At 36.8% G+C, this 21,288-nt stretch overlaps 2 protein-coding genes across 3 annotated transcripts; both read left to right on the forward strand.

Annotated features, from left to right (window-relative positions):
• The first annotated feature begins 3,884 nt into the window (after window positions 1-3,884).
• Window positions 3,885-8,526, forward strand: LOC116247079 (loganic acid O-methyltransferase-like). Its single transcript, XM_031619032.2, has 3 exons — window positions 3,885-4,076; window positions 6,162-6,800; window positions 7,934-8,526. The coding sequence occupies exons 1-3, from the start codon at window positions 4,005-4,007 to the stop codon at window positions 8,309-8,311; spliced, it is 1,089 nt and encodes a 362-aa protein (XP_031474892.1). The 5' UTR covers window positions 3,885-4,004; the 3' UTR covers window positions 8,312-8,526.
• A 6,152-nt stretch (window positions 8,527-14,678) lies between these two features.
• On the forward strand, window positions 14,679-19,797 carry LOC116246962 (farnesoic acid carboxyl-O-methyltransferase-like). Of its 2 annotated transcripts, none has more exons than XM_031618884.2 (3): window positions 14,679-14,783; window positions 15,857-16,489; window positions 19,256-19,787. In XM_031618884.2, the coding sequence occupies exons 1-3, from the start codon at window positions 14,712-14,714 to the stop codon at window positions 19,634-19,636; spliced, it is 1,086 nt and encodes a 361-aa protein (XP_031474744.1). In that variant the 5' UTR covers window positions 14,679-14,711; the 3' UTR covers window positions 19,637-19,787. The 2 variants fall into 2 exon arrangements, with proteins under 2 accessions (XP_031474744.1, XP_031474746.1); XM_031618886.2 differs by having other exon boundaries at window positions 14,683-14,787; window positions 19,256-19,797.
• Window positions 19,798-21,288: the final 1,491 nt, after the last annotated feature.

The raw sequence follows: 21,288 nt of genomic DNA on the forward strand, positions 1-21,288 counted from the left end.
GGAAGCGGATGATTCACCGCTTGTAACCGTTTTTACTACAAAGAACAAGACAGGGGCATCTTTGTGCATATCTTACAAATCAAAAGTGTTGGTGTCAGCTATTTTTTGCTAAACACTCTATCCGGTGGGAACCTGCTTGGGGTTCGGTCCCATTGTTCACAAAAAATGAGGCTGTACCTATGTCACCTATTGCGGGTGCCAGTGCCAGAACGGGAGAACGGGACATTAAAAAAAAAGCAGGTGTGACGAGGGTATTTTATTATTGTTATTATTTTTAATTTATTATATATATAACATAATTACAATTTAGTTATTAATGTATATAACATACCAATAATTGTATTGCATAGGAAAATATCAAAACAATATATATTATTTAAGTAATTTAGTAATATGACATTTTAATTGGGCTCGGGTGTGAGTCGGAGTCGCACTCATGTCTGGTGTGCACCCGACTCAATGCGAACTCCGGTGCGGCCGGTGCGGCAGTAAAATAGAAAAGTCCAGTGACTTAGCAATGTACAAATCCATAGCTGTTCTTGCCTGTAGCATTGGACGGTTTCTCCTCAATGAAAAGATACGGGTGAGATGATTCTGGGTATTTCGGTTCTGAATTGATCTCTTCCGGCCTTTCAAAATGCCTCTAGAACGCATTCGTCGGACCTTATAAATTCATTATTGTGGACCCAACAAAAGGTTAGTGTATTCCTATGATATAACAGATCCATATATTTGGGCCCACTGCAAAAATATTCAGGTGAAAACTAAGATCTCAGCAATGGCGCAACCCCTACCTGATCTTCCGGACGTCTCCATCCTTTTCTGTTTCCCATGCTGACTGATACCAAAAGAAGGGAGGAAAGGTTGAAAATTAGCAAAACATAATAAGACGTAATGAATACGAACTCTGGCTAATACCCACTTGCGTGGCTGTTCAGAACAAGTCTATCGAGGAAAAGTCATCATATCCTTCGCCTTGGACTTTCGAGCAACAAACAGCAAGCAAATTCATGTACGTTGTTGATGGATGAACACGGTTCATGTGTTTGAATGTAAACATGCAAGCGTGTGGTGCCATATTCAAACATTTTGTTTTATCTTGCACAAAGAGAGAGAGAGAGAGAGAGAGAGAGAGAGAGAGAGAGTATTGAAACTGTATTTAGGTGAGCATAATCGGACTTGTTAAGGATGACAATCAGCGTTGACGGATGAACATGGTTCATGTGTTTGAATGTGTTTATGCAAGTGTGTGGTGCCATTTTCAAACATTTCGTTTTATAATGAGAGAGAGAGAGAGTATTGTATCATTTGTGATTAAGTCATCCATGTAAGCTTAATATATTGCATTAAATTCATTTTTGACTTGTATAAACTAGTGCAAATCACTTCAGCTAATGTTTCTGCTTCACAAACTAGTTGTTGCAGTATAGCAGCATAAAAAATGCCATCAAGACACTGACAAGGCTGTTAGGACTTGATACAAACCATCATTAAGATTTAAACATAAAGTCTGTCCACATTGCTGGATATGTGAAACAATGAAATAGCCTAGTCTCAATCGAGCACAAATGGTAAATGAGCCATTTTCTTGTCCGTTAAATGGTCTACTTTTTCTTTAGTAGTTCGAGTTCCGAGGAAACCATACTCGGGGCGGGAGACTCTGTCGCTAGATCAGCAGTATAGAACCCTAAGTAGTCTCTTTTCCTCAAGAGCATATGCATGCTTTGGCCTAAGGAGTTATACTCATGAGAACTGAACAAATGAATGTCCTTATACCAGCTGCTACCTCAACTGATATGCCAAATTTCTTCAGAGGCAAATGGCTCATTGTCTTTGCAAGCATCCAATCAATGCCAATCACTCTGTTTGTGACTCATTTGTCACCATGAATAAAGTACCGTGCACCCAAATAGAGATGCTAACAGCATCAGTTGCGTAGAGCATCCGTTGGATCAAGTTATTTTACAAAAGATCATGGTATTTTTACTGCCAAAATTTTGATGTTACTAGGACTGTGAATCGATAGCTGTGAAAGCACATCTACACCTAAGAAATGATTGACTTAATATATGCTTCGCTAATAATCACTCTTTCAGATTATGTTTGAAAGATTAGCTTTGAATCAAGTTGTTTTTAAGAAAAATGATGATTATTCTATCATCAAAATTTTGTCGTTATGAGAGAGCCATTCATTTTTTCTTATAAAAACACTATTAAAACCTAAAATACACGTTTTGCATCAACTAATTCTTACTACCATATTGGTAAGGTAAGATTTTAAAAACGAACACTTTAAATATCATATTAAAAAGGTCTAGTTTTTGTCTCTGACCTATTTGGTTTCTATCAATCACTTATATGCATACACACACACACACAAACCATTTTTTAGGTTTTAATAGTGTTTTTATAATAAACACAAATGAATGGCTCTCATAATCTTTGACTATAATCAATAAAGGCCTAACATTCCTGCAGGTTTGCATAAGAATGGCTCTTATAACATCAACATTTAGATAATAAAAAAGTCAACATTTTTTATAAAAACAGCTTGATTCAAAGCATGTTATATATCAAAATAATTTTTATAAATATATTGAGATGTTTACATTTTATTTAAAATAAATTTTTAGCAAAAAATTAGAGGGTCTAATTTTCATATACATGACCTAAGTGTCCAATGAGTAGGATCCAGACATTAGATTAAGAACAAAAATTAGATAATTTAAATATGTTTTTTTTTTAATCTAACGTTACCGATATGATCTTAATAATCTATAGTTTGATGCAAAACAAATACTAAGTTGATCACTTTTTTTGGATTGTAATAAGCATTCTTGTAATAAAAAAAATGAATGGTTCCCACAAAACAGTGGCAGAGCAAGAAATTTTTTTTGGAGGGGCATTGTTCACATATTTTCATGTCTGAAGCAAATATTTATAGATATTCATTTAAAAATAAAGAAACTTTCAAACTCTGGTGTGGGCAATATGTTCTCCCACCTCTGCCCCAATATCAACATTTTGATAATATAAAATTTTATATTTTCTTAAAAGTTCAAATCAAATAATTTTTATATCAAATTAGTTTTCATAATAGCATGTTCACATTTTATTTAAAATAATTTTAGTGACGAATTAAAGGGTCTGGCTTTGTTCTTGATGTAACGATTTGGTTTCTACCAATCTCTCTTTTTTATATACATATAATAGAAACTGACATTTTTCTACCAGTCATTTATTATACATCCAACTCTATGTGTAACAGGTCCAAGCCTTTAAACAGCCAAAAGACACACACACACACAAAAAGACACACACAGACACACACATATACATATACATATACATATATATATATATATATATATATATATATATATATATAAAAAGAGAACATAGCAGATCTGATATGAGAATCGCCATTACCGTCATTTCAAAGAAATCACATTAAGGAGATTCTCCTTTAAGTTACAAATGTAAAAACCAACTTCTTTTTTTCAGAAGTAAATAGTTAAAGAAAACTTTGCATCTTCTTTTAAGAGCATTGTACCTCTATGTTGACATTTTATTTCATTTTTCATTCGATCTTAGAATCAATCAAATTCTTATTCAATTCCTTGTTAGACATATAAAACCCACATCATCCACCGAATGTTATCCAATTAAAACAGTCAACTTTGTTCATATTTTCAAACTGAATTTGGACATTTATACTTCTTGTGCACCCACATGACATCTGTAACTCTCACGCTGCAGCTATCGCCATTTTTCTTTTTTCGGCAAACAATTATTGAATATTGAATGATGCTTGAAAGGCTCCAAAGCGGCAACTGCTTCGTCAAAATGCTATAAGCGGTCATTGGGTTCTCGTCCAGGAGTTCATAATGCCATGAATGAAGATGGCAGCTGCAGTGCGTGCGTGAGAGAGAGAGAGAGAGAGAGAGAGAGAGAGAGAGAGAGAGAGAGAGAGAGAGGGAAAAGAGACAGTGAGAGAGAGAGAGATGGGCAAAGAAGCAACTGTCATGGTTGGTGGGCATGGCCAGAACAGCTACATGCACAATTCCATTCACCAAGTACGTAATCAGATTCTCAGAAACCTTTCATTCTGGTGTAATCCATTCTGTTTTTTTCTCTTGTCCATTTTCTTGTTTGATTAATAGGTTAGAGATATCTTAGTGTCAAATTCTTAGACCAAACAGTGAATAGAGAGCAGTTGTTGGCTAGCTTGACGATCGAGTTCGGCCTAGGAAATTTTCCTTCTTGATGTCCCACAACATCGGAAAAATTTTCGTTCGTGGTGGTATAAATCCAAACATTTTCCCACTTGGTAATTCGTTTATGGGGCGTTTGATTAGTGTCGAAAAGAATTCGGGAGTCATGTTTTTTGCGGTGAATTCCAACTACAAGCGCACCACCCTACAACTGTCACGGTTTAAACGCAGAAGAAAAATTTAGGACAGCCTTAGATAAATCCAACCTAATTACCACACACCTTCATCAAAGGTCATCCATAAAATAATTTCTCATGCTATAAAAAAAAAAACTTTCTTTTTCATGAAAAGTATATACATGACCGAGTTTGTTATTTACCTGCGTTAAAGATATATAAATTCTCTTTTAATTGTTTTCTGTTTAATTTCATATCTTCATGGTTTTTCCTGTTTGGGATGACCATATTTTCCACAGTAAAGAAATAATCACTGTTGGAGATGAGAGTAGCAGATTATCCGAGAGAAGTTGGGATTAAAAGGTTCATCTGATGAATGAACGGTGAAAATTTAATCCGTGACGAACGTGGATTCTCTCCGAAGAGTCCTTCTTCCTTTTCTTTTTGACAATTCAAGCAAAAGGTCACCTGTGCATATTTTCTTCTGCGAAAGTTCATCTGTTACCGGCCTAAAGGACGAGTCGGACAAGAGCTCCATCCGTCCATTTGGCAATAATCCTTTAAGTAGAAGGGGGTCATGACTACTTTCAATCTTTGAGAAGTATTTCTTGGTATAAACTGGCAGAGATCTGCTTACCTGCAGTTTGGTTATGTGAAAAAGAGTTCTTACCATTCATCCGTTACTGGCCTAAAGGACGAGTAGGGCAAAAGCTTCATCCGTCCATTTGGCATTAATCCTTTAAGTAGAAGGGGGCCATGATTACTTTCAATCTTTGAGATGTATTTCTTGGTATAAACTGGCAGAGATCTGCTTACCTGCAGTTTGGTTATGTGAAAAAGAGTTCTTACCATTCATCCGTTACTGGCCTAAAGGACGAGTAGGGCAAAAGCTTCATCCGTCCATTTGGCATTAATCCTTTAAGTAGAAGGAGGTCATGACTACTTTCATTCTTTGAGAAGTATCTTTTGCTGTAAACTGGCAGAGATCTGCTTACCCGCAGTTTGGTTATATGAAAAAGTGTTCCAACCATGAATTCAAAAACACATATACTTGTCTTGCTATCAAAGATGCTTTCCATATTTCTAGAATCAAAAAGCTCTTGCTGCAAAAGGGATCTTTGCCAATGAATACACTTGAAGTACTATCTATCTGTAAAGCAATTACTGAAAAATTTTCCAGACGTCCGTGATGAGTTTGACCGTAAGTGGCAACCTGAAGGATCATCGTGATGAAAGTATGTATAAATGATCCCACATATAAGTTGAAACAGAATTGTTTATGACACCATCCTTGGTTCTTTAATGGCTTCTAATTTCCTAAGCAAGCATCCAAAAAATATCAAATTGATCGAATTCAAACTGACAGCAAAAAAACGTATGCGTATAGTTCTCAGCTGATTAATCAGTTCTACATGTGCTTTTGGTCCATGAATGGGCATGCCAACAAATATTTGGCTTAATCTATAATGTAATATATGCAGCAAACCTGCTAAATGATAGGGCGCTAACTTGATTAGTATTTCTAGGCTCCATGAATAAAGTTAAAAAAGAAAGAAGTTTATGTAAAGCTACGCGTGATCAGATTTTCCGTTTTTCCTTCTGCTTTTTTCTGAGCACTTTTCCTCCTAGCGCAAAAAGAAGAAAAGAAGGAAGAAAGAAAATGGTGTAAACAATACACCAATTCTCTCTCTTTTCTGTTTTTAAGTTCTTTCGTCGAAACACTATAATTCAGCTGCAACTAATGAATCAACTGCTCCTAAAATTCTTGCAGAGGACCAGGTACGACACTGTAGTGAACATGGTGGAAGAGGTGATCCATGAAAGGCTTCATATCCCAACTAAAGGAGGCACCATTCGAGTTGCTGATTTGGGCTGTTCAGTAGGACCCAACACCCTTCACTCAATGCAGACTGTTCTAGACGCCATTGGTGCCAAGATCAAGAGATCATCTTTCTCTCAAGATCATGGCCGAAATTACGAATTCCAAGTCTCTTTCAATGATCGAATAGGAAACGATTTCAACACCCTCTTTGAGTTCCTCCCACCAAATCGCCAATACTTTGTAGCAGCGGTGCCTGGTTCGTTCTACTCACGCCTGTTTCCTCAGAACTCGATTCACTATTTCAATTCTTCCCTGGCGCTACACTGGCTGTCCAGGGCGCCGAGTGGATTGCTCAACAAGGGAAGGGTGCATTTACACGGTGGGGGCGCTGAAGCAGTGGCGGCCTATGAAGGCCAGTTCAGGGCAGACATGGCTGCCTTCTTAGAGGCCAGGGCGGTGGAGCTGGTGCCGGGAGGACTCCTTGTGATGCTGTTTGTCTGTCGCCATGACTGGATGGATGCTGATGCACCACGCCATGACATGTGGTTCCCTCACATAGAGTCCATCCTTCGAGAATTGGTGGCTGAGGTAAGAACAACTTTTGGGCTCATAATCAAATGTTTTTGTACATATATTTTGCTAAGATTATTTGTATACAATTATAGTTGGGATTTTCTTTGTCTTAAAATACTAGCCTTAATATCTTATGTATGCATGTTGCCTCTATTCTTGAGAGAACCTTGTGGACACACACTCAGAAAATGTTTCCCAAACTGGATGATATATACTTCTGCGGATTGAAAGACTAGATTGTGTTATAGTAAACTCTGTGGAGCTAAGTGAACCAGCTTTTTCTTCGTTCTTTTTTTTCTGATCAGAAATACTCTTGCATGGAGTATCGTATGGTATTTTCCCTTTCTTTTGTGACCTGTTTTTTGAGCCTATGTATCAACTTTCTGTAGTCTGGTTTACTGTCTACTAAATATTCCTGTCAAAAACAAATTTTCACATTTATATGAAGGGAAATTTTCCTTTAGGGACCAACTTTTGGCCGACAACCCAAAATAGAACATTGCATTTTAGACAAATACGGGCTAATGTTTATTAACAATTGCAAAAGAAAGTTCTTAACAAGGTGGAGGCAGATGTGGGCAACATGTGAGCACTTGCTTACATGGAGTCACAAAAAATACTTACTTTTATGTTAACACCATAGGATAATTTTTTTTCATTACATGTTTCATGTTCCTTTAAAGTTTAAAAGTTATTACTAATACCCATTAACCAAAAGCTTTTACCTCTGTTACGTTAGAACTCAGACCCATCTAGTTTTGTCTTTTTTTTTTTCCTTTCAAATATGCATTTTCCAGTTAAAAAGAAAGAAGAAAAAAAAATACAAATTTCACATGCTTCAAAGTGCAAATCAGCCTTCAACTTAATTCATACCGCCATTTGAAAGTTGTCCGGAAATGGGAGGCCTGTATGAAGAAATTAGAAATTAATGCTGGCCTTTTTAAGATTAAAACTACGGCCTATAGAAGCACAGAAATTTTGTAGTTTCTCTTTGAAAACGTAGTTTATAATTCAATTATAAATTCCGAGGAAGGTCTGCTGGGAGAAAAGTCTCCTACCATTATTGCAATTCAATTATAAATTAATACATACGTCTTATCGTAGAAATATAACTACAAGATTTTGACGCCGCTTCTTTGGTTTTGAAGGGAAAGGTTAAGGAAGAGGACCTGGACTCCTTTCAATTGCCAGTCTATTCCCCAACAGTTGGAGAATTCAAAGCGATGGTGGAGATGAACGGTTCTTTCTCTATCCACGTAGCAAAAATAGTCGATCAAGGGTGGAGAGCAAAAGTAGGCCAAGGAGTCGAAGATCACAAAACTGATGATCTCCATGAGAAGGCAAGAGAGTTAAGCCTTGCAGCAAGGGCTGTGTTTCAGGAGATGGTGGGGAACCACTTTGGTGGGGATGTTGCAGAAGATCTCTTTCAGAGGTTCCCAGACACAGCGTATCAGTTCTTTGTGAATCAACCAACCGTACCTACTCTGCCACCCACTGCATTCTTCATACTGCAGAAGAATGCCTAACTCTCTCTCTCTCTCTCTCTCTCTCTCTCTCTCTCTCTATATATATATATATATATATATATATATATATATATATAATCATTCACTTGGTTGATTTAAAGCAAACCAAATAGAAAAAGTGTTAACTAATACTAGATTGGTGGAAAATATCTATCACCAATTTTTTTTGTTTTTTTTCTTAATTGTTGTTGTATTGAATCAGAGAGCTTTGGTTAGATGGTTGAGTGACTTGAAAACTAAAATCACCATCCTTTATATTATGGTATGCACTATAAGAAACAAGGTTTGAAAAGCTACTCATTCAAAGTCTAATCATGCAGATTGTTTGGCATACCTCTTTATTGGACATCAGTTTAGGGCAGTTTTAAACTAAGTAAACTCATTGTTTATCTTTTTTCTGGTATATGCTGCACCAATATCTTGTTAGGAATGAAAGCTCTCTCTGTAGTTCCCCTGTCCGTCTCCTTATTATCATGATCAAGAAGTGCAGTCCAGGTAAAGATTGATATCTGGTACTCCTGAAAGGCAGTTCAGATCAACTGCTACAATCAAATTATAATCTCTTTCATTTAGTTGCCAAGTCTAAAATGTATATACCTTTATAAAAAAAATTTCTGAAGTACCTCATCGTCCTTTTTTTGTTATCAGTGCATATTTGTTGCATGTAAAGGTGTGCATGCAACTTGATCTAGTTTTAGACTGTTAGTAATCCGCCCGTCAGAGGCTTTATGCCATAGAATTGAATATCTTTAACGCACCCTCAAATTGAGAGAGAGAATGGCTGCAGCAGATTCAACTTGTCTTCTAGCTAGAATTGAAAAGGGAAGAAAATGGACATGGTGTCATTAGAACTGGCTTACTTCAACCAACGGACTGAATAGATTTGGTGGTAGATTCAAGAGTGCCATGTGCCGTCTGTTTATACTATTAATTTTTAAAAAACTTTTGTTTTAATTAATCTTATGTTTTTCCTTTTTATTTTTTCAAGAAATAACTTTTCAAATATGTTCTACGGACACACAACCGAGTCAGCCGAATCTGTTAATCGGCCAATTCGCGGAAGCCTCACTAATTTGGCTTAAGAATCAATTTTGAATCTTTGATTTGACAATACTAAAATAAGAATACCCAGTGAATGTCATATGAATAAATGTTATATATAACATGAATTTGAGACAAATTCATAAAACACTAAGTTATAGTATTTTTATAGATTTGTTTTAATTTTTTAAACCAAATTCATGAAACACTGACACTTCATTCTTATGTCCAAATATCCCCTTCGCTGACGAACTGGTTGAAGATGCTCCAAACTTAAAAGTTTTGAACTCATAATTAAGAGCCTACTTGTACATCCACATATCATGATTTACCAGTTTGTTCAACCTATTACAACAGCTGGGACTCGGATCATGGGGATCGCCGGATTCTAGATCTTTTATCAAAGAAACTCCAACGGCTGGGAGGTTAGTTCTGACATGAGCTGAGCCGAACTGGACTCATGAAACCTTGAAGTTAGAGTCGAGCTTGACTCGATGGAGTGAGGCTTTACCAGATTTGATGGGTATCTTATTAAAGAAACTCATTCAAACAATCAGCTCTAGCGATATTAAAGAAAATTATCTAGACCTTGCAACGTCAAATTCAAAAGGAAACAACTATGATGATATTGAAAGCAATCATTCAAATGTTGCAACGTCGCACAGCTATGGCAATATTAAAGAAAATCATTCAACCTACAGCTATGGTGATATTAAAGGAAAGCATTCAAACTTTGCTGCAACGCCAGATTCAAGAGGAACCAGTTATGGCGTCGACAGCCGTAAGGAAAGAGCAACGTCTCACTTAAATGCAAACAGCAAAAGGAAAATGCAACGTCCCACTCAGCTTCCTCCAGCGCAACGTCATTCAATTATGGCATCAACAACAGCAAATGGAAAGTGTAAATCCAACAATCAAATAAATCCTGGTCTGGACTGAAGCGTTAGGAGGAGAAGAGAAAAAGAAAGATCATAATAATTCTGATCTGGAACGTTATAAAGAAAAGATTTGATAGAATCAGTTTCACGATGACTCCTGTTGCCTTATATATTGTATTGATAGAGAAACAATAATAAGAAAAAAAAAACGGCAAGAAAGCGTTTCCTGTGTTGACGTACGTTCCTTTGAACTGAATGAACCATGTAAAACCATGTCTTCTTTTTTCTTGCCTCTCTCTCTTGTTTATTTTTTCTCTTTACGGTAGCAAAGTTTGAATGCTGTCCTTTAATATTGCCATAGCTGTGGGTTGAACGATTTTTTTTAATATATGATTTTCTTTAATATTGCCATGGCTGTGAGACGTTGCAACATTTGAAGGATTGCTTTCAATATCATCATAGCCTTTTTCTTTTGAATTTGACGTTGCAAGGTCCGGATAATTTCCTTTAATATCGCTAGAGCTGCTCTTGAATTTGGCGTTGCAACTGTTGAATGAGTTTCTTTAATATATATATCTCTCTCTCGGGCAGGGCAACCCCTTTTTCTAGTTTATTTCATCAGGCTCTTGCAGTCAAAGTGTTCGACCTAATGTCCCAAAGAGACTAGTACTCATGCGATGCCATGATCAAAGGAGACGCCTGCGCTAGCATGTTGGCCGAAGCACGTCCACTGTTCGAACAATTACTTACTACTTAGCCGTCGTTGATTTCTAAACACACCCTCAACGGGTGTGAGGACTTTTAGGCGCTTGAACCGCAGTTGAAAGGATTGAAGCCCAACGGGTAGGCCTTTGGTAGCGTCTTGCGTCTCATCGGCATGCACCGTCTCTCGTGCGGCCGAGAGGTTCACGGTTATGTTCTTGAAACTGGTGCAGAGCACGGTGAAGATGAGCTAAGCGAAAAAAGCGCGGTGAGGAGTAAAGTGCACAATGCATTAGTTGTAATATTTTTTTCTCCCACGACTTGTTATTTTAACTTCTAAATTGACAGGTAGAGTTTCTTATAAGGGCAGAGCCAGAAATTTTTGATGAGAATTATAATTTCAAAACTTTGACAGGAGCAGAAATATAATTTGTTAAAATTTTATATAAAAAAATGATATTTTTTAAAATTTACATATAAATTAATTTTTTTTTAAGGGGGCCAGGCCCCAGGCGGACGCTACCCCCTTGTCTCCTCCCCTGCTTTCTTACATGTTTTGGTAAAAATACTAAAGAGGAGGAACTTGAATGAGAAGGACGGTGCATTTTTCCATATTAGCAAACCCAAAAAGTGAAGAAATGTGTTATTGACCTTTAGGCTCTGTTTGATTAGAAAAATTTAACGTGGTAAATTTACAACGGTAAATTTTTTTAGAAAAAAATAATGAAATTTTATCCTCTTTCGATCTGAGGCCTTGTTTGATTGCAGGGTCAATTTAATTGAATTTAACTGTGTTTGAAGCCCCAACTAAAGGCATTTAGTTCTGAATTTAGTGTTAATATCAAGCTTTATGTGTAACGTGCTTGATGAAGAAGTCATACAATATCCACTTCAGTTATATTACATGCAATATTGAAGCGCAAAATCATCAAAAACAAGATCAGCAAATTCCAGAGGACCTCCCAACCCCATAAGATGAATACTCTGTGCTGGCACAGGAGCGACAAGCAATGTACAGCCTGTTAAAGATCTGCAAAGTCTGAAATTAAAGGCACACATTTTTGTTGAAAACTGAGCTAAATCCAACCAGATTCTGCCAAGAGATGCAGTCCTACCAAGTCTCTATCTCAATTTGAAGGGCATACCTGAGTAAAGCAACAGCCAAGAGGGATAAACCAAAATTTGCTGTTGAAGATGGTGCCTAAGTCCAGCGTGTGAAAAGAGAGAGGTGGGTTATTGTTCTGAGGTGGGTTATTGACAGAACGTGCGTGTGAGAGAGCGACAGAGAGACGCATAGGACTCACCTGGGGCTGCAAGTGGGCGACATTGGGAAAGGAGGGAGTGACGTTTGGGAAAGAGGAGAGGAAGGAGGGAGCGAGAGAGCAGTAACAAAGGAAGGAGGGAGCGAGAGAGGAGAGGAGCGACAAAGCAGCGAGAGAGGAGAGGAAGGAGGGAGCGAGAGAGGAGAGGAGCGACAGAGCAGCGAGAGAGGAGAGGAAGCGACAGAGCAGCGAGAGAGGAGAGGAAGGAGAGACTGAGAGAGCAGCTCGAAAGAGCGAGAGAGAACCAAAAATTGGCACTTCAACGGAGGGGAAAGCGGACAGAAAAGGAGGAGAACGAGAGAGCCCTAATGGCTCCTAAGAAAGTCTGCGGGAAAAAATCCGCCCTCTTGAGGTCGGATTTTTTTGCGGGTATCATTTTGCCGTTTCACTAATGGTGTTTGATGCACCAACCACTGATCAAGTGAAAGTTCCCTTCACCTTACATATTTCACTCACTCCTCAAGTTTTACCCCCGCAATCGAACGAGGCCTCAAATTTATAGAAAAAATTGAGGGGGCGGGGCCGTCAGGGGCCCTGCCCCCTCAATTTTTTCTATAAATTTATATATAAATTAAAAAAATTATCTACCTTATATGAAAATTTTAAAAACTTATAATTGGACTCTCGTCAAAATTTTAAATTATATTTCGACCCCTCATAAAAATTTTCCGACTCCACACCTGTTGCTGCAAATAATGCTGTTATTGTGTTTCTCCGAATAAGAGTATCTTTCCTTGGAGAACGATGCAGATGGTGTGCCAGTAGATGATGGAAAAAAAAATTGAAATATTTGAAGCAGGACTGATTAGGCTAGAAGATGCATCTTTCTCAATATATCCGAAGGTTGGTTTCTTGCTTTTCTAGAGTTGAGATTCTATCAAATGATATAAGATGGAAGAGTCTCCTTCATAAAACCTTTCAAATCAAGTTGAGTGACTTGTAACCTTAATGTCCATTATGCGGCGTGTCCATGCTCATGTACCATATCTCGCCATTTGGTATTGACTCAGCCCTGGACCTTAAAAAAAAGAAAGGAAACTTAAAGGAAAGAGTTTCAGCTCTTGTTTGGATGGTGGGATAACCTCCCTCTCACTCAAATCGAGTTGGCATTTAGAAACATGTAAGGAATCATCTAAATCTTACCCAAAATCAAAGCAATTTTTGAGATCAATAGAGAAAACAACGAATTATGTAGTGTCTCTGGTCGACCAGAGGTGAGGTATATGGAACTGAAATTGACTTGCTTCAATTTGAATCAATCCAAATTATACGTTCATCTAGACTTGTAATTGGACAATGTTCCAGCCCCACCCTGATTTCAAATTCTACATTGTAAGGTTCAGTGTAGACATGCATCTAAATTGAATTCTAGTGGATTGCATTGTACATGAGTGCTTGGTGCCCCTCGTCAATGGTCATAATTCATTTTCTTTTCTTATGAAACAGCCGATGAGGTAAACTGTACATCCAACTGGTCGATTTTAATCTTTTAAGAAAAATACGAACAAGGTTAGACACTTAGGCTATGATTGTTTGCCTCGGATGTCATATTTAAAGATATGACATCAGTAATTCATATCTCATGTGTTGCACATGGAGACCTTTTAAGGCCAGACATCGAGTCGAACTGTCGCGAACTGTCACCTGGTTCGACTTGAGCTCGGACTTGAATGGAGCCGATAAGCTAGATTCGAGCTTGAAAAGTTATTTTTTAGATTTTGTGTTAATATATATATATATTTATGTATACATATTTATAATATTTTATTATAATTAATAATATTTATATATTATCTTATATTAAAAAATATATTTTAAAATTTAATAGGGCAAGCTTGAGCTCAAGTGTTTCATATCTTTTGGTAATTATTTAAAAAATATTTTTTTAATCTTTTCACTTTTTTGGATTTTTATATTTTTTTCTCGTTAATGAAAAGGTATTTTTATCATTATGATATACGAAAAAATTGTACGCGACCTACATAACCCAACCCAGCTTTAATAGGTATGAAGTCAATATTTGGTTTCAACATTAAATTTCATGAGAAAAAATTGCAGAACAACATCCTTGAGTACTGGCCAAAACACATCCACATACTCTTCCAAAAAAATTGTCTTCTAACCTCCCACTTTGTAATTTGTACCTGATTTTGAAAGATCAAACTTTTTCATTTTCTAAAAAATAATGCGTCATTTGCATTAATGGACAATAAAGTTGGAGGTACATGCTCACGAATCATGACATGACAGGACGGCCTGCGCCAGCCAGTGGGCATCCTAAAGCATTTTAACCAATGCTGGTTAATGGAATGTTTCCAATTCATGTGCCCGCAGCTGATCTCCCTTTCTACCTTAGAAAAATTACTGACATCATGAATCCAAAATGGCTATAAAAGATGATTGGCAGAAGTTACTCACACACTCCTCCTGCACACACAGAAAGGGAGAGAGAGAGAGATGGGGAAAGCAGCAGTTGTAATGGCTGGTGGGCATGGTCACAACAGCTACAAGCACAACTCCAAGTACCAAGTATGTAAGGAGAACCTCTTACTTGAGTTCCGCAAAGAAGATTACTTCTTTGATGTTATTTAAGATCATGATCTTCTCTTCATTCATATAAAGCTCGACTTCTCCTGTGCGTTTGAGCTTTGCAGGATGAGCTCACAGTTTTGAGAATGTCACTTTTCTGTTTGTTCCAGTTTTCCCTTCCGTCAATTCTATTCTAACAAACAGAAACTCTCTTCAATTTTCAAGAGGTCAACCCAACCATGACTTACAGAAAAGATAGTGCTCATGAGAAAAGAATCTTGACTGAGCTACCCATTTCACCGCAGAGCAGCCAAGCCCCATCCAACTGCAGTAACCTTTTCTTTGTCCCTTGTTCTGTTCTATGCAACTTCTGCTAAGAAGGCAGTACTCTGCTTCTTTCTTCATTGTTTTTTCTTAGTTGATGATATTGTTCTTAAAATGAAGAAATATACAATTGCATAACTGTCGCTGTTGTTTCTTTACTTGATAATATTGTCCTTAAATGAAGAAATGTACAATTGCATTACTGTTGCAGAACATGTGATAGTTGATAAAGCAAGAATAAGAATACTAGTAAGCAAAGACAACACGATTTGAGGATGAGGATCATGAAGACAAACTAATACGCTTATTATGGAAACGGAGAACTCAAAGAACCCGGATGCATGGCTGAATATGTTAATACTTTTCAAAAGAAATTAAATTTCTTATAAACGATGAAGCTTTTAGAAACAACCTCAGAACATAAGTTTGCTCTGTTTCATCAACTTCAAACCGACACGTATTTTACCAAGAACAGTATCTACCTTTTACCGACTGTACCCAGATGTTTCCTGCTCCTGCAGAGAAACATCATAAACGGATAAAATTATTTCTTTCATTATTTTTTCAATTTTGAAAAATATAAAATATTAATAAACCAATAAGGGCCGATCCATGAAGCATTGAAGATAACAAAACGGCGTAAAAATCCATGTTCTTTCCAGTCTTTATTCCCTTCGAAAGAAACATATAAGATCTGAATTCGTTACTTCAAAAGATAGAAGTTAAATTTAACCATGACATTGTTACAGCGGACCAGGTGCGCGACTACAACGGACATGGTAAAAGAGGTAATTCACCAGAAGCTTGAGATCCCAACTGAAGCGGCCACCATTTCAGTTGCAGACTTGGGCTGTGCAGTGGGTCCGAACACCTTCCACTCTATTCAGACTGTTGTGGACGCCATGAATGCTAAGATCAAGAGATCTTCGAGCCACCAAGTAGGGGCGTTCGAGTTCCAGGTCTTCTTCAATGACCAAATAGGGAACGACTTCAACACCCTTTTCGAGTCGCTCCCACCGAACCGCCAGTACTTTGTGGCAGCGGTGCCTGGTTCGTTCTACTCGCGCCTCTTTCCTCCGAACTCGATTCACTATTTCAATTCATCCCTGGCGCTGCACTGGCTGTCAAGGGCGCCGAGTGGGCTCGTCAACAAGGGCAGGGTGCACTGCCATGGCGGGGGCGCTGAGGCAGTGGCTGCCTACGGTGTCCAGTTCAGGGCAGACATTGCTGCCTTCTTGGAGGCCAGGGCGGTGGAGCTGGTGCGCGGAGGACTCCTTGTGATGCTGTTTGTCTGTCGACATGAGTGGATGGAGCCAGATGCGCCACGTTATGACATGTGGTTTGCTCACATAGAGTCCATCCTTCGTGAATTGGTAGCTGAGGTAAGAATGTTTTCAAATAAATAAATAAATAAATAAATAAATAAATATATATATATATATATATATATATATATATATATATATATATATATATATATATATATATATATATATATAGCGAGAGTGTGTGTGAAAAGGATAAATTATGCTATATAGAGTCATTTAGGTTTCGTTTGATGCACAAGAAAAATAGTATATAGAGTCATTTACGTTTTTTTTGACGCACAAGAAAAATATTGTGCAGGGTGAAATTTTTTTTCAAGTTTGTATGGGTAATTTTGCCATGCATTTTTCATTGAAATAAAAAAAAAATCCCACGCAAAATAATCAAACCTGTATAGGTCCGACTTTTTTCCTATGAAAAATATTCCTTCCGTACATTAATTTTACCATGCAAAAAAATTCATATACATCAAAAAGGCCTTAAGTAGGGCCACCATGGATAAATAAGAGAAAAAGAATGGCAAAAAACCGTAAAGTAATATTAGTTGAAAGAATCATCACATTTTTTCTTTGTTTTTCTATCAACTATTTATCTTGTTAGATCATATGGCCTGATAGACGGCTGAATGAGTGGAAGATAATTCTAGCTATTTAGGGCAATCTATTTGAAGCCGATGAATGAGAGTAGAAAGTAATGGCACAAAGCGGATGACAAAAACATCCATCGTCTTTTTCTCCTTGTCTAAACTTTCTATTCAATTTTTTTTTCTCTCTCTCGATCGACATATTTATATATAGACACACACTAAACTTAATGTGAATGAGAATCATTTAAGCTGGAGATCATGCAGTCGAGATTAAGGTGTAAGTATGTAAGCCAAGTTGTAAGAACTTGACTTTAGCTTGACTTCTTTATCGAGATGAACTCAAATTTAAATTTATGCCCAAAATGTTATGCGAGTCGAGTTTCTACCTATAAGAACTCGATTCATTTAAACTTAGATTGACTCGACTGCATAAATATGTAGATTTTATGTAGCTATGTTTTTTAAGGGATATTTGGATGCATAACATATGTTTTCTTTATTTGGATTTGTGGTTAGATTGTTGGTAATAGTTAGATCAGTTTAAACAAGTTAACGATTAAGCGAATCAAACTCGAGCCATAAAGTTCAACTTGAGTTTAAGTGGAATTCAAGCTCAAGTTCTTTGAATCATGTTGAGCTTGAGCTACCTCCACTAGCGCGCAGCCCTATACTTTGTGATGAACACGGTAACTTGTGTTCTACCTGGCTGAAAGAGGGGTATTTTGGTTTTTTTAAAGAAATTTAGTTTTATCCTTAATTTTTTAAAATTTATTTTTATCCTTACATGAAGTGTATGTTTGCCACATCGGCCTAACATAATTACTTAGGACTTAAAAAAAAAAGAAAAAAAATTATTTTTTCAGGTACGACGTTGTATAATAAGTAAAAATATTATTTAAATAATTTGACTGTTTCTAGTCAATAAAAGGTGCCTACTTATCATCATGAAAAAGTTTGAAAAGAAGCTAAAAGAAATATTAATTTTTCATTATATTATTGGCGTGCAAGGGCATGAACACATGTTTTTTATGAAAAAGAGGCCAAAAGAAATATTAACTTTTCATTATGTTATTGGCATCACTGGGAAAGAAAACACGTGTTCTTTTATGCATTTATGATGTGATTCATGACTCTCAAAAGAACTTGAGGCGCACTTTTTCAAAAAGCTTTTCCGGAATCAAGTCAGATTAAATCATTCTGGAAAAAATGGGTGGTGCTTTCGAAAGTGTAAAATGAATCTTGCTTTTGCACATGCTGCACGAACGTTTTCCCAATCAATCTCATTCTGTAAAGAGATGAATTCTTTTCGTTGAAGATTAAAAATTGTTAGGGGTCGATTGATGTACCCAAAATTATGAAAATTTAAAATCAAAGTATTCAATTTTTAAGAAATTAAAATTATTAAACAAACAGAATACTTTGTTTCTGAAATTAAGAAACTTAAACCTAAAATTTTTATTTCATTGCAGCTCGTAGAGGGATTATGATTCTGGAATTTTCATTCTTGAATCAAAATTTCAAACCATCAAACCACCCTTTAATGTATGTCAAAATAGATACTATATGTATGTTGAATCCCTAACAATAATATGTTTTGGAGGTCATTTGGGAGTTGGAATAAATTATTATCTGAGTGTTTCATAAATCTATTTTAAAGTTTAAGGTAGGTTTACGAAGCACTAGAAGAAATAACTCAACCTTTTAGTCAGATGAATGAAGCATTTGTTATTATCAAACTACGCTTTATATGACATGGATTTGTGTACATTGAATTTCAATTATCATTCACCTGCAACTTTTGGTACATTACAATTTCAATTATCATAAAGTTTATGATATGAATGATGTATGATGAAGAACTTTTGGTACTAATGAGGAATCTGTCTAATTAAAAAAGATAATGGTCCTGACGTCTCATTAGGGTTAGGGACGTACAGTACTGCTCATATTTGGGTAGGGTTCCCCTTTTACCATGTTCAATTTAACCAAACTCTGTGTAATTATATTTAGTTTCAGAGTCAGATTCATATCTTATTTTTATAAAACTACTACCAACATAAGATCTGACATTTAACATTTATTTCAGTAATAAAGCAGACTCAGTTTATTTCAAGTTTTCTGTATTTTTAATTAATTAATTATATATTTTACATTTAAAAAAAAACCCACCTGAATCGGGGCAGGAACATAATTTTTACAACGTTGATTTGGTACTGTTTGAATTATTGGCATGTAGGGGGAGGCAAGAGAAGAAGATCTGGACTCCTTCCAACTGCCGATCTATTCTCCGACGGTCGGAGAGTTCAGAGAGGTAGTAGAGATAAACGGCTCCTACGCCATTCACGTGGCGGAGAAGGTGGATGAAGGGTGGGCATCAAATGGTGTTGGCAAGGAACAGGAAGATCGGCGGAAGCCCGACCTCGATGAACTGGCGAGAGACATGAGCCGTGCAACAAGGGCGGTGTTCGAGGACATCGTCGGCGACCACTTCGGGAAGGACGTCGCCGGAGAAGTGTTCCGGAGGTTACCGGAGACAGTCTATCAGTTCTTTCTGGCTCAACCCACCATGCCCACCTTGCCGCCCACCGCTTTCTTTGTGTTACAGAAGAAATGTTAGCAGCTGTTAATTGTGAATCTCGCAGAATTAATGAGCAGTTGCAACAGGATTGGAGCTTAAAGATGATGGTGCTCTTATTTTCTCTCTCGATCTCTCAGAAACGAAGATGGTACTGATTTATGGACAAAACGATCGCAGATCACGAACTTCTTATCAAATCGAACACATTTTTGGCATTATATTGACACATACAAATACAAAATCAGATTTTACATTTTTGTAGTTCAATACACTTTTGAAAACTCACACAAAGATTTTTGTCTTGGATTATAGGCACTCATCCACAAAACAGTCAGAGTTAAACCACAACTGTATTTCTCGAAGGTCTCGAGTAGGTTTTTGTGCCTTCGCTTGGTAGATTTACAGGGTCCGCTTCAGAACCTATTGTGGTCCAGCGAAATAATTTACTAGATCGTGACGGCAACCACAAGAATCATAACACAAACTCAATTGATGTGGACAGCATTGCTTCCAAACCTTTATGGTCGAGCAAAATAATACACTAGATAGTGATGACAACCACAACAATCATAATATAGAGTTTGAAGTGGACTGACGTATTGCCTAGTACCCGAGTTGGCTCGACTTATTGCACAATTAAAGTTCATTCAAAGCTTTGCTTTCGCTGCTTTGTATTCTTTGATTTTATGAATAAAGTAAGGAGGCTTCTCTCCCAAACCTTTTGCATCGCAAGGTCCATTGGAGAGGACCTTCAAACTCAATTGCTAAAAATGTTAGGTTCAATTTTTTAAAATAATTTTCAAGTGATTTTAAAAAGGTAGATGTGAATTGGGGACTTGTTTTTTTAATAAACATAAAGTGCATAAAAATATAACGATTGACCTCTTCTGGAGAGAAGAGAAAAGTAAAATATACATATGCATACTTTGTCTTAGGTTGCTATTATTTACTCTTGAGCTGATTTTTCATTTTTAAAGGGAAACATTGAAGGGGCACTCAACTAATAAAGTCGAGGGATACTCAAGTAGTCTCAAATATTTTGGTTCCCCTCCAAGAATGGAATTTTAATTGTTTTAAAAGTGCAAAGTTCTGCTAGAAAAAAAGTCTTCCAAGAAAAGAAAATTATGGCTATCAATTAAACACACCCCAAAAAGTATCTTTCCGTGCTTGAAAACTGTTCTTTGATGATTTCATTTCTTGTGCAACCGGACTTTTGGTCCCCTTTATGGACACATTTAATGTGGACAGAATGATACAAATAACAGAAATTCTTTAATTTTGAGTGATGATCACACGGAATGCGATCAGAATTTTGGAAGAAATACCTGTGAACTTCATTTTTCCCATGCAGCTGCACTATTTCTATGTAACCAAATTGAAAACATGATCCTTATTTCTCCATTGCTGGCGCCCAACATCAGCACAATCTAGTCGGTCGGTTGGCATGTTCTTGCCTTGGTCGTATCAATTCATTGTATGCAATAATTGATATAATTCTGTATTTTATGTGTATATATATATATATATATATACACGGATCTGAGTTTGATTTTGAGCCAAAATGATAAATTAACTCTATTCAATTGAAACTGATCCATTGACATCCTTATATTGTTGGACTTGACAATGAGTTGATCAGGCGAGCTTAACTTGAGCTTAACGTCCCGATGCAATTGGCATCCAAGTTTGTG

This window comes from Nymphaea colorata, chromosome 2 (assembly GCF_008831285.2).
Source record: "Nymphaea colorata isolate Beijing-Zhang1983 chromosome 2, ASM883128v2, whole genome shotgun sequence".
In the NCBI taxonomy this organism is placed as follows: domain Eukaryota; kingdom Viridiplantae; phylum Streptophyta; class Magnoliopsida; order Nymphaeales; family Nymphaeaceae; genus Nymphaea; species Nymphaea colorata.